The sequence below is a fragment of the Habropoda laboriosa genome, unplaced genomic scaffold (genome assembly GCF_001263275.1).
Source record: "Habropoda laboriosa isolate 0110345459 unplaced genomic scaffold, ASM126327v1 scaffold145, whole genome shotgun sequence".
Classification (NCBI taxonomy): Eukaryota; Metazoa; Arthropoda; class Insecta; order Hymenoptera; family Apidae; genus Habropoda; species Habropoda laboriosa.
Window position 1 is genome coordinate 912,030 of NW_017100307.1, and position 13,332 is coordinate 925,361.

Consider the following 13,332-nt stretch of genomic DNA (forward strand, 5'->3'; position numbering starts at 1 on the left):
GCGCGACGCTCCAGTTTCGGTTGTCTGTCTGGACGGAGCGCGCGAGTGACTCACGGTGAGTCAACTGCGCGGGAAGTCGGCGAGTCGCGCATGCGCTTAACGAAGAGCGCGCGAAACGACGGTCGCGTGGCTCGAATACGACCCGACTCGACACGACCCGACTCCGCGCGATTCCACACGCCGGCCGGCCGATGCTCACCTAGTCATTTCGTAGGAGCACTCAGTCGCGGACGCGGACGTACGAGCTCGCTCGGCCGTGTGCAGTTGTACCAACCGACCAGTCCGAGACCGGCTGTGACGGACATAATAGGATGAAGGACATCCGGTCGCAGGTGAGTTAGCGACCCCGTTACCTTATCTCGAGCAAAAGTCAAGGTCCAACCTCGCGTTCGCGCTGTCACTACCACGTGCAGCCACGCTGCTCAAACCACGCCACTATGACAGCTACACTTTTCGACAATGCTCATCTCCGAGAGAATTCTTTTCTGGAAATTGTAGGTTATAACGGACCTCTAGCGTTGGATATCTCGCGGTATATTTAGATACAGTTAAGTAATTGTTTAGAAATTTCGTACAGATGTTAGCAATATTTTCTTTGGCTCTCCTCGCATTTCTCTTCGCTCGCGTTGCGTTCAACGCGCTCGTTCAAGTTCGGTTCGTGATTTTTAACGGTATCTTAGTTGACCCTTCCTGCGAGCGTGTTTACAAGTAACGATGCGTTGGAATTATTCTTTCCATAATTCTAACGAACGTTTCAACTCTCGGCGTTTCTCTCCCGCTGTTTCCAACATTCGCGATAAATTCCCAGTTCGAAAAACTTCTTCAACTCGACAACCGAATCGTCGTTAATACCGTTACCTCGTTACCGAAGCAAATCGAATACATCGAAGTTTAGTTTGACCTACTGTACTCCGGCAGACCCTCGACCTCCGAAAAATTAGACCACGAGACCCTCGGGCATTCCAATAATGCCTCGTGTCGAATACTATGCCTCGGTCTCGCGTGACACGCTACGACCATAAATCAGAGAGAAGTTCGAAGCGGCGGGGTAGCGGGAGAGGAGACAAAGGTCTGTGCACTGTCGAAATATTTCTTTGGCCGGTTCGCAAGTGGCGTCCATGTTGAAAAGTCGAAAAAGGCCGACTGGTCGTCGATCTTTAATCTCACGAGCAAAGGTCGCCAGGCCGCGTTTGACGATTAAACGATCTTCTGGCTCTCGCTATATACGGTCTCGCTAAAAACGTATCGCGACCAGCTCGCCTCTGTCTGCGAGGCGACGAAATCGGAGACCAGAGACCAATGGCCGGTGTCGTCATCGAAGAGGACTGACATAATCGACCTATCAGAGGGGTCAGCATCCTCCTGTCCGTGGACCACGTCCCAAAAGAGTCGATATAGAAGGCGAACTGGCTTGACCGTTAATTGCCGCTACGTTCTGTCGTTTTCCCTCACGTTCGTAAGATTCGAGTTTATTGAACTGTATCTTTTACGGTTTTTTTTTTTTTTTTTTGAGGATGTCGTGGGAACTTTTGGGCGGATGAGTATGTTCAATGGTATTTGAATTGTTTATTGTTGAATGTTTCTTGGGTCAATTGGCGAAACACAGGAACTGAATTTTTTTTTAATGACAGATTTAAAATGGACGACTTAATTATTCGTGTTATGAGTTAGTGTGCTGTAGTAGTACGGGTAATTTTTGTTTTTTTACTCTAAAGTAAGAAACAGAATTTGATCTTTCGGTATTATTAGAGATCCATAATTTAACCTTTGTGGGATGTCTAGAATTGAAAGTTGCCTTAAAGACGCTATTGAAAATTTCTCAAAGAATCAGTCGTCTTAAAGTTTCGTTCTACGCACAAATTATCAGTTTGCAAAATGATTTCCAATTGACTGTTCGATCTATGTTATTTTTGAGTAAGACGGAATTTTAAGACTGACTTTTCGAGAAATTGTCAGAAGTGTGTTTGAAGCAATTTGCAATTTTAAACATAATTTTCACAACGTTGCGTTTCTTCTTCTTTTCGGTCAGTTTACCGATCGTTCGTTTTCGCGCGGCAATTGAACGATCGCGTTATCGGCGTTCCATTCGGCCGTCTATCAGGCAAAGTGTTACTAATTAACTAGCTGTTTGCCCCGATAATATTACGGTAATATTCAATATTTGTAATGCTCCCGAACGATCGTATCAGTGTCAATTTATTTACCGTTTTATCAACACACCGTTGTTATCCGTCCGATTAATATCCTCTGTTAATTGTATCGTCGCTACTTTTCCGGGCTTTATTTCGGCGACGTACGAAACGAATGCGCAAATGGTCGAATTTCCATTGTGATTCCGCGTTGGAAATTTGACTTTGGAACCATTTACTAGATCGCCCATTGTACAATTACTCTCTTAATTATTTTACAACGCATTATGTAGGACAAAGCGTTAAGAAATTCGCCGATTCAAATTTATCAATCGTATTAAATTTAGAAATAAATTCAATTAGAGATCATACAATCGATTCCGAAACCATCGAGTTTCTATAGCGATGCGGCACAAAATATTACAATATACAGGGTGTCCCGTAACTCCTCGAACACCCGGAAATGGGGGGTTCCTGAGGTGACTCTGAACAACTTTTTCCTTTATCAAAATGTTGTTTGAAGCTTCGTTTTTGAATTATTAACGAAAAACACTGGCCAATCAGAGCGCGTGTAGAGCCCGCGAAAATCGAGTCTGTCAGTATAAAAGGAAAAATATTGGAAATAAAAGCTGGTAAAGGTTTTTCGCTGTAGGTTTTTCTCCTTCTTCAAGTCGACTCAAAATTTTCATTTTCATGTCCAAAGACATCGACTTTCTCTTCTTTCGTGTGATTGAAAGTTTGTTAGACATGACTGGGTTAAAATTCAAAAATATAAATTATAAATCTAAACAGTGTAGTAACAATGTCGTCCTCTCAACGTCCAAAGTCACACTGTTCGCTTCCGCACTACGGCCCAGCGGCCAAAGGCAACGCCTTGTGCGGGCCTAACGCAACAAAGTTTCTTTCTGCGTCACGCGTCCCGCCAACAGATCTCACAATACTGACTGTATAAAAGACTGTATGTACATATCTGACCGCGTAAAATAAGATCGCGTATAAAAAGTTGCGCGAAAATTGAGGGACGGGTGTACGTATGACACGGACATACGTCATTGAGATTTTCAAAACGCTCCAAATGGTTCGATTTCTCTTCAGAAATTCCGTAACAAATGCTTCACGGAATGAAAACAACTGTCTGTGACTTGCGACTACTTACGGTAGTTTTCTCCAACCTAACGCGATCCAAAGGAAAAAGCAAAATCACTTCGTATCCGTGTGAAAAAGGCGGCTGCAAAACGTCCCGACGCCAATGCGTTGAACAAGCTTCTTTTTAATTTTACCAAAAAATCGGAAGGAGCGCGTTATCGAGTAACCTGCAATTATTCTCTTAATCGCGAGATTTCCGAGGACTGTAGCGCACGTGGTCGTTCTCCACGGCCATCTTTCGACCCTGCAATCCGTGGTTCCGTTTTTAGATTCCGGTTTAAGGTGACGATAGACGGCCAAGGGAGGCCGGCACACATTACGTCCGTGTACTTGGACGGCGAAACGTCGTTTCTGATCCACCCACGCTGTCTAGAGAAGGAAATGCCTCGATACCGCTAACGAGGGGGCAAAATAAAAGCTTCGTTTGTTTTAACGGCCGACCAGAGACGCGATTCGAGAGGGAGACGATGTTTGTCTCGTAGACTGAACCTGGCAATTTACTTAGGCGATTATTTCTTTTTCGCTGGTAAACGATTAAGGGGAGAGGGAGAGGGAGAAGTTGAATTTTGCAGTAAATGAAAAGAGAAGGTTTATTTCTCGATCAGAGACGTCGGTGGAAAAGTGGAAAGATTGTAGGTATATGCGAAAGCGTGACGAATCTAGCACAATGGCTACTTTCTTCTTGGCGAATGAAAGAGTCGTTGTTGAAACTTTTAATCGAACACGGTTTACCTTAGGAGAAAGGAAAATAATGGTTTTCTTTGGGAAAATGTTTGTTTGAATCGGAGAATCTCTTGGAATTAGCGGGATATTTTCGATTGAATTACCGTGGGTGATTAACCAGTTAACTGCGTTCGACGTGTATACTCGTCGGGTAAAATAGAAAATTACCATTTACTGGTAAAAATGTCATTTGGTGGTATGTTTCCTTTGTATTACCAATGAAACTGCTGTGCATTTTAGAAAGAAAAGTTTGATTATTCTCTTTGCATATCGGATATTCCCCGTACAAACCGAGTTGATTATTCTCCCCGATGCATCTGGTATTCTCCGAATACCACTTAAAATTATTTTTTTCTTTAATTTTTCTTGTTTATGAATTTTATCATTTTTCGACAGTTTCTAAATTTTTAATAACAACCCTTTCAACAATGAATGGTTAACTTTTTATCCTCGTTTTGCTTGACTTTTTTCGTCAAATTTATAACAGGAGCATTTGCCCTGCGCTCGACGTGTATACTCGTTGCTTGATTTTAATTCCGCATCCCGTGAGGGATTTTCGAAACTGAATTCCACAGTTAACTGGTTAAGTGGGTGATTAGGAACGTGGCGCGAATAGAAGTACACATGTCCCTCGAATTACACGGTAGATACGTTCCACAGAAAATCGTGCAAAGCGAAACCGCGTAAAACGAGACAGAGCTTGCATATAAGAAAGAAGGATTGGAACTAAATTTTAAGCCGTGTCAATCGAATCAAAGAATATAAAGAAAATTCGTAGATACGTTCGCGGTAACCGTGTGAAATGAGACAAGGATTGTATGGAAAAATGGAGTTCGGTTCCACCGAATGCCAAGTCACGAAGCCGATGGCTCTAGCACATTCAGAACGTATTCAAAGACGTCAAATTTTTGTCGTTTCAACTCGTTTGAAAAACTTTTCAAAAATAGAAACAGTCTTCAATCTTCGTCAGAACATTCAAAAGCTGGGACTCGTTTTTTCTTTGCTTGTGGAACAATATCACTATCCAAGTCACTAACGTTAAATCCGTCGTTGAGTTACAACAAAGTACATAAAAAAAATACATAATGAAAATAAAACACAAAATATTTTCTTTTTTTTTTTTTTAAATTTGAAAACCGTGTAATTCGAGGGACATAATCGATATTCGATTTAAAGAGAAAGAATCTCGTGTTTTGTATAGGAATTACCAATTGGAGTGTATAGAACGTGGCTAAGTAAAAATCTCTGTCGATATAAACACGTTTGCGGAGAAGAAAAACTGAAGAATTAATTATACAAATTTTGTTTTCATACCTTTCGACATAAGCAAGTTTAGGGGAGAGAAAGTAAAGAATCAGTTACACCAATTTTTATTGAAATAATTTTTAATACTTTTTGAAATACAAATTTTCCAGAAAGAATAAACGCAAACTCTCGTCGATAAGTATTAGGACTCTCGCTGAATTACCGACTGAGGCAAACTTACACAGAAATCAGAAAATTATTAATCTGCTGGAAAAAAAAAATGATTTAGTGTAAAATTTCGTAGTATAACTGGTACACGTATTTTTGCCGATCTGTGATACTAACTCCAACGAAGAAATGTAATTTAAATCGTACGATACGAATACAACGAGTGTCCCATTAATTATAAACAGCAGTGTATGTTAAAAAAACGAGATTAAGTAAAAGTTGTACATGTCGAAGTAACGAGGATTATCCAGAAGGAAGAAATATGCGTTAAAAAAGGGAAGAAAACGAAAGCAAGTGATCGATGAAAACTGTACTGTTTGGTGGTCGATTGACGAGAAATTCGCCGTGAAAAAGAAACCCCGAATACGCCGTATTCCCATCATGTGGCGCATTTCTAATTGCGACGCGGCATCGAGGGGCAGGGGAAGAAAACGAAAGCAAGTGATCGATGAAAACTGTACTGTTTGGTGGTCGATTGACGAGAAATTCGCCGTGAAAAAAGAAGCCCCGAATACGCCGTATTCCCATCATGTGGCGCATTTCTAATTGCGACGCGGCATCGAGGGGCAATTAAAGCGACGCGCGCTTTCTACAAAGCAGAAGATTAATACTCGTATTCTCTGCTCTACATACGCCTCTTCGTTAAAAGTCCTCTCCTCTCTCGTTCAAACACCGTTTTTCTCCGGGTTTCCCCCTTTTTCAGCGAGAAGATGCGCCCGAAAGCGAAATCGTCCTACGCGTCTTGACTCTAGAATCGTAATTTCCAATGATTCTCAAGTATTTCTCCACCGTCACAGAATTTTTATTCGACACTTTCATCGACCTTTTTGCAATTTGAAAATTTCGTCGATTCAAAAAAGAAAAAAAATTATTTTTAATAACGTGGACACGAAACGAGAAGTAAACGTAATTTCCAACGATTCTCAAGTATTTTCAACCATCGACAGAACTTTTATTCAACACTTTCATCGACCTTTTTGCAATTTGAAAATTTCGTCGATTCAAAGAAGAAAAAAAATTATTTTTAATAACGTGGACACGAAACGAGAAGTAAACGTAATTTCCAACGATTCTCAAGTATTTTCAACCATCGACAGAACTTTTATTCAACACTTTCATCGACCTTTTTGCAATTTGAAAATTTCGTCGATTCAAAGAAGAAAAAAAATTATTTTTAATAACGTGGACACGAAACGAGAAGTAAACGTAATTTCCAACGATTCTCAAGTATTTTCAACCATCGACAGAACTTTTATTCAACACTTTCATCGACCTTTTTGCAATTTGAAAATTTCGTCGATTCAAAGAAGAAAAAAAATTATTTTTAATAACGTGGACACGAAACGAGAAGTAAACGTAATTTCCAACGATTCTCAAGTATTTTCAACCATCGACAGAACTTTTATTCAACACTTTCATCGACCTTTTTGCAATTTGAAAATTTCGTCGATTCAAAGAAGAAAAAAAATTATTTTTAATAACGTGGACACGAAACGAGAAGTAAACGTAATTTCCAACGATTCTCAAGTATTTTCAACCATCGACAGAACTTTTATTCAACACTTTCATCGACCTTTTTGCAATTTGAAAATTTCGTCGATTCAAAGAAGAAAAAAAATTATTTTTAATAACGTGGACACGAAACGAGAAGTAAACGTAATTTCCAACGATTCTCAAGTATTTTCAACCATCGACAGAACTTTTATTCAACACTTTCATCGACCTTTTTGCAATTTGAAAATTTCGTCGATTCAAAGAAGAAAAAAAATTATTTTTAATAACGTGGACACGAAACGAGAAGTAAACGTAATTTCCAACGATTCTCAAGTATTTTCAACCATCGACAGAACTTTTATTCAACACTTTCATCGACCTTTTTGCAATTTGAAAATTTCGTCGATTCAAAGAAGAAAAAAAATTATTTTTAATAACGTGGACACGAAACGAGAAGTAAACGTAATTTCCAACGATTCTCAAGTATTTTCAACCATCGACAGAACTTTTATTCAACACTTTCATCGACCTTTTTGCAATTTGAAAATTTCGTCGATTCAAAGAAGAAAAAAAATTATTTTTAATAACGTGGACACGAAACGAGAAGTAAACGTAATTTCCAACGATTCTCAAGTATTTTCAACCATCGACAGAACTTTTATTCAACACTTTCATCGACCTTTTTGCAATTTGAAAATTTCGTCGATTCAAAGAAGAAAAAAAATTATTTTTAATAACGTGGACACGAAACGAGAAGTAAACGTAATTTCCAACGATTCTCAAGTATTTTCAACCATCGACAGAACTTTTATTCAACACTTTCATCGACCTTTTTGCAATTTGAAAATTTCGTCGATTCAAAGAAGAAAAAAAATTATTTTTAATAACGTGGACACGAAACGAGAAGTAAACGTAATTTCCAACGATTCTCAAGTATTTTCAACCATCGACAGAACTTTTATTCAACACTTTCATCGACCTTTTTGCAATTTGAAAATTTCGTCGATTCAGAAACGAAAAAAAATTCATTTTTACAACGTAGACCAACGTGTAACCAGAAACGAGGGACAAAGGTAATTTTCGTAGATCTTCAAGTGAGATGATTTCGCCAGAAAGACAAGTTGAAAAGTGTGGACATCGTGGGGGACGATCAACAATGGCGCGAGACTAGGCCGCGTGGTATTTTTAGGCGAACGATGATTACTTAGAACAGAGAGACGCCGCTACCAATGATAATTTATCACCGAGAAACGTTCCGCGTGCTGATCTATGACCCCGTAATCTACGTTTCTGTGCTTCTTCCTCCTGCAGATATTCAGTCGTTGAATAACCGACTAAAACGAACCGTCGAACGTGAATCAGTTTGTAATAGATCGTTCTCTTGGATCTTATTTTCCACCACACATTTATTTATTTATTTATTTTTCTAACGTCTCTAATACGCGCACGAGAAAAGGAAGATCGCTTAGAGTGAAATGATAAATATCTCGCGCTCATGTATGAAAATAAATATATAAATAATTATAGATAAACGGAAACAGAAAAAAAGAGAAGAAATATTAGAAGGAGGATAGAAGATTTATTTAGCAGTTAAATTGATTTATCGGAAATTTTCTTGGAAACTCCTAGAAATTGTAAATGCTGTCCTATTGTACTAACATTAGCATCAATTTCATTCGAGTTATAAATCAACGTCACTTGCCATCCGGCCTCCTCTTGTTCCCAAACTAACGCAATGATTAATACAACTTTTCTCTGACGCTCATCGGCCAAAATTATAATTATTTATCACCTGTTACAAATATTCCAGATAAATCATTTCACTCCCCGATACACCACTTAACTCTCCTTTACCCCGCCTTCCTCCTCCAATTCGACTGGAATTATTTTTAACATCCGTCCAAACGTCTCTAAGCGATATTTTATTAATGTCTCGAGACCCGAGATATTTCAGATTCACCCTTGATCCTCGTCCCACCGATCGTTTCGCGGCTTCTTCTCGCTCTGGCGTGGAGCAGAGGTGAAGAAGGATTCTTCAATTTTTTACACTTGAAATACCAATTTCATAGTATACTCGTTTCGGTGAAGAGGTGTTCATCGTGAGGCAGAAGGAAAAGTCCTGTACGCCTGTCTTTGAACTTAACGCAGTAATTCGCAAGTTGTTCTTTCGATAAAAAGGTCATTGATGGGTAACAGTGATACGGAAACCAGAGAGAAATTTTTTTAAATTCTATGTCTCGATCTTTCAACTCAAAATACTAATACTTGAGGAATTCTTTCGGTAAAAAGGTATTAGGGGCTAAATCATCCCATTTAACGCTGGAGCGGTCTTCGGGTCTTTTTTGACCCACCGCATTTTTATATTTTTAGTCATTTTTGCTGTTATCAAGTTTACGTTCCTTAACATTATTTTAAACGTTTATTGTCTAGGTTCACGTAAGGTCTTATGTCCTTTTTGAGCCAAAAGTCTTAAGTGTACAGTCAAAACGAGGACCGTTCTAGGGTTAAAGGCGCACAGTGATGCAGAACCTAAAAAACAAATTTTTCGCAATTTTTTCAAAAAAATTCACACACGTCATCTAGTAAACTACTCCTTCTAACTTCTGAAAAAAACCTCAAGTCGTCCGGCCCAATTTTAAAAAAGGTATCCCGGTTTACAGAGTGTACGAATACTTTTTACATTCGCTGTAAAACGGCAGAAATGTGAAAATTGTGATTTTACGGAAACCAACGAGAAGCGGTTCTTTTTTCTTCTTCTCGCGGGAGAATACGAAATCTTGTATGAACGAAAGAAACTGGATTAACCGAAGTTAACCAGTCGCAGGTGAAATTTTAAGCGTGGACACGCGCCCTTTCGATAATGAATATTTTTCTTTTTTTTTTTTTTTTCCAAAAGAACGACACGACGATAGAGATATTGTTTCAAGAAGAAGATTTCATTTCGTAATGTAGAATTGCTTCCTGTGTCCACCTTAACGAGCTGCTCGAGGTCTATTTTTAAAAGTGGAGACTTAATCAGAGTGTATTTTTGCTTCGATGCATCAGTTTGACGCGTTCGTTGTTTGGGTCATCCGTGATCCCTATATTCGAATATGTACTTGAAATAGAAAGCTTAGAGGGTGGGAGAAACGTAAGTTTAATGGAAAAATTTAAGAACAGGAAAGCTTGTTTTTTTTTTTTCTTGCAGTAAGTGAATTTCATAGATGAATAGTGGAATTGGTGTAACACACGTTAAATGCGTGTATATAAGCTTTTACATTGCCACGAAAGTATGAGCCAAGTCGAGCTTGTTGGTACGGAGGAGTGTATAATTTATTTCTAACATTTACGAGCGTATAAATTGCATCGATGTTGTTTTACGCCAAAAGTATCGCGTTGTATCGCAAGATATATATATATGTATAGGACAATGAATAACGGGGTCGTTTAATGTTGATTAAATGCAGTCGACAGTTTTTCTTTTCTTTCTGATGGAAGATTTTCGAAAGATCATCTAAATCGAGAATTGATCCGTAATAGTTTCAGAAAAATGGCTTCGTCGTCCTGGAGGACTTCTTTCAGCCGGATGAGATCGAAGAGCTGAAATTCTCTGGCGAGGAGTTTACCAAGAATTTACCACCGGAGAGCGAGAGAACAGTTTTCGACACGATAAAACAGCAACAGGTGAGAAAAATTGAACAAACTACGCCTTGTATGTTTTTTTATCGTTTATTGCATTATTATTTGCATTGCGTTAGAACAAAGATAAATATTTCCTGGACAGCGCCAACAAAATCAGCGTGTTCTTCGAGTCTGAGGCACTGGAGGCGGATGGAAAATTAAAAGTTCACCCTCGAGTGTCCTTAAATAAGGTAAAGCATGAAAAGAAAAAGAAATGGAACAAGCTCTTTGAGTTAAAAAACGATAAAAAGATACAAATACATTTGCATGTCACGCTTGTTATTTACACAGTGTTTTTTTTTTTTTTTTTTTTTTTTGTAGGTAGGTCACGCTCTTCATTGGCTTAATCCTACGTTCAAAAAGTATTCTTTCGACGAACGAGTTAAAGAGACAGCTTATCAATTGGATTACGAAGAACCGGCTATTTGTTCGTCGATGTACATTTACAAAAATCCGGGAATCGGATCGGAAGGTAAACAGAAACGTAAATTATAACATGTTACAAGCAAAGTCGTACAAATCATATGAAAAATATTTGTCGCATTTTACAGTTACTTAAGTAACGATAGATAGATTTTCTTGTGTTTTTCTTTTTGCAGTAGTCATGCACCAAGATGCAACGTATTTTTACACTGATCCAGTGAAGGTAGTTGGTTTCTGGATCGCGTTAGAAGACGCTACTCAAGAGAACGGTTGTCTATGGATCGCACCTGGTTCTCATCAAAGCGGTGTACATCGACGTTTTGTAAGAAATAAGGATCCAGATTCCGAGGAACTGTTGGTCTACGACAGACTTGCCCCCTGTTATCAACTGAGCAATTTTCGACCGGTACCAGTTAGCAAAGGAACCTGCATCCTCCTTCATGGACAAGTAGTACATTTTTCGTATCCGAATAGAAGCGATAAATCTAGGCATGCTTACACGTTTCACGTAATCGAGACGCAAAATGTTTCCTATTCGAAGGATAATTGGTTACAACCACCACCGGGTGGATTTCCAAAACTGTACAGAAATTAAATTCACCTTCGCGATATAATTCTGGAAGGTTTTGAAGCGTTATAACATTGTTTCGTCAAAAGATCGCCCATGGTAACATAATTTAATACCGATTGCTATTCTGGCTGTGCATTTTTATTTTTCACGTTGTACAAAAGTTACTTCTTGTATTATATTAAACTGTTAATAAAAACGTTTAAAGTATTAATATTATGTATGGAAAAGACATACCGTTCACTGTTAAAACGATATCACAGTTAATTCACATGTAATATCATGTCTCTAGAATATTGTTCGAACGAAAACATCTTGTACATATAGATTAGTAGAGAAAGTACAACTGAGGTCATGGATATATTTAGTTAATTCATAAATACAAAACTATACACATCTATAGCTTGCTAATCTGCAGAAGTGTGTGCTAAGTTCTTGTAACTGACGCAAACCTCTATTCAGCACTTCTTCCTTCCGTTTAACGCAACAATATACATCGAGAGGCACTAAATCAATATTAACCAACTTTGCCGCCGTTGGCGTGGACTCGGGAAGAAACATTATCAACGTCTGATGTAGATTTGCTAACGTTCGATAGTCAATACTGGAGTTTTGAACTTGTTCTATTACACTGCAATAAAACGTGGTTATTAGGATGCATATGTATAAAATATCCTTCAAATAATATTCCTAGTTAGCAACTTACGCGCTCAAACTGCATAACAATCTATTTACATTTGCCGCAAGTTCTGGTTGTATTTGTTTCACATAATCTACAGTTGGAAGTGGATTTGGAAGAGTGTAATGAAAGCTGCTAGGCATTCCTACTGCTTCAGCTGCTAAACCGCTGTATGATAATATAAACAGTATGTTAATTATATAGTACAAACTGATACGGTTAATACTAAAACTCACCACATATCACGGGCGTAAACATATGCTGTTTCGAAATACTGAAAAGCTTTTTGCGCCCTACGTTCTTGTTCCTGAATGTCATTTTCAACACCTATTGCATCGTGTAATTTTTGTTCGTTTATTTGCGACTGATAATCGTGACATTTTTCTTTCAACTCCTGCAAACATGACACCACGAATACGAAATTATGTTAAGGTAATGTGATATAAAGTTAATCAAAAGAATATTTAAATGAATTACCTCAATTTTTTTAGAGACTCGTAACATTAAATCACGATGTTTATCCATGTTAACCATCTGAACCAAATCACTACATTTATCCAAGATATAACTATCTTCCATCAGTGATTTCTTGTCTGGAAAGAGAAATTTTTGGTATTGACGAAAATTCTCTAAACTATTACTATTATCTTCCCCTTCAAATATAGTCAAAAAAAAATTACCAGATGTATTTTTAAATATCTCCAATAGCTGTTTTAGAATAACTTCTGCTTTTCTTTGGAACGAATCGCTCACAGCTGCTATCCAATGTTTTATAGCGCACTGTAAAACAGTTACAGTTGTCCAAGGTGGTCTTATAATTACATATTTTTCCCAAGATTCCCCATATAATGAATGCATTTCTTTGCCAACTATCTATAAAAAAACATTGTTTATTACTTCTCGTGCAACATTTACTTTTTATTGCTCAATGTATGATGAATGTTGCTTATAGTTACCACTGTTAGAAAATCCCTTATAATACTCTTTGCATCCTCCAGTATTTCGTCTGATAAAGATAGTTCTTGACTTAAAATTGA

The 13,332-nt window shown here is 38.1% G+C and overlaps 2 protein-coding genes across 2 annotated transcripts in view; one reads left to right on the plus strand and one right to left on the minus strand.

Moving 5' to 3' along the window:
- The first annotated feature begins 223 nt into the window (after positions 1 to 223).
- Positions 224 to 11,706, plus strand: LOC108574043 (phytanoyl-CoA dioxygenase domain-containing protein 1 homolog). The gene is made up of 5 exons (XM_017936547.1): positions 224 to 332; positions 10,485 to 10,628; positions 10,703 to 10,816; positions 10,947 to 11,097; positions 11,225 to 11,706. Exons 1-5 carry the CDS (start codon positions 312 to 314, stop codon positions 11,641 to 11,643), a joined length of 849 nt encoding a protein of 282 aa, XP_017792036.1. The 5' UTR covers positions 224 to 311; the 3' UTR covers positions 11,644 to 11,706.
- Positions 11,707 to 11,721: 15 nt separating this feature from the next.
- Positions 11,722 to 13,332, minus strand: part of LOC108574042 (transcriptional protein SWT1-like) — a 4,104-nt gene continuing 2,493 nt past the window's right edge. The window contains 6 exon segments of the mRNA XM_017936545.1: positions 11,722 to 12,247; positions 12,323 to 12,463; positions 12,532 to 12,689; positions 12,773 to 12,888; positions 12,976 to 13,168; positions 13,252 to 13,332. The exon segment at positions 13,252 to 13,332 is cut by the window's right edge and continues 15 nt beyond it. Coding sequence (XP_017792034.1) covers positions 12,004 to 12,247; positions 12,323 to 12,463; positions 12,532 to 12,689; positions 12,773 to 12,888; positions 12,976 to 13,168; positions 13,252 to 13,332 — 933 coding nt within the window. The 3' untranslated portion in view covers positions 11,722 to 12,003.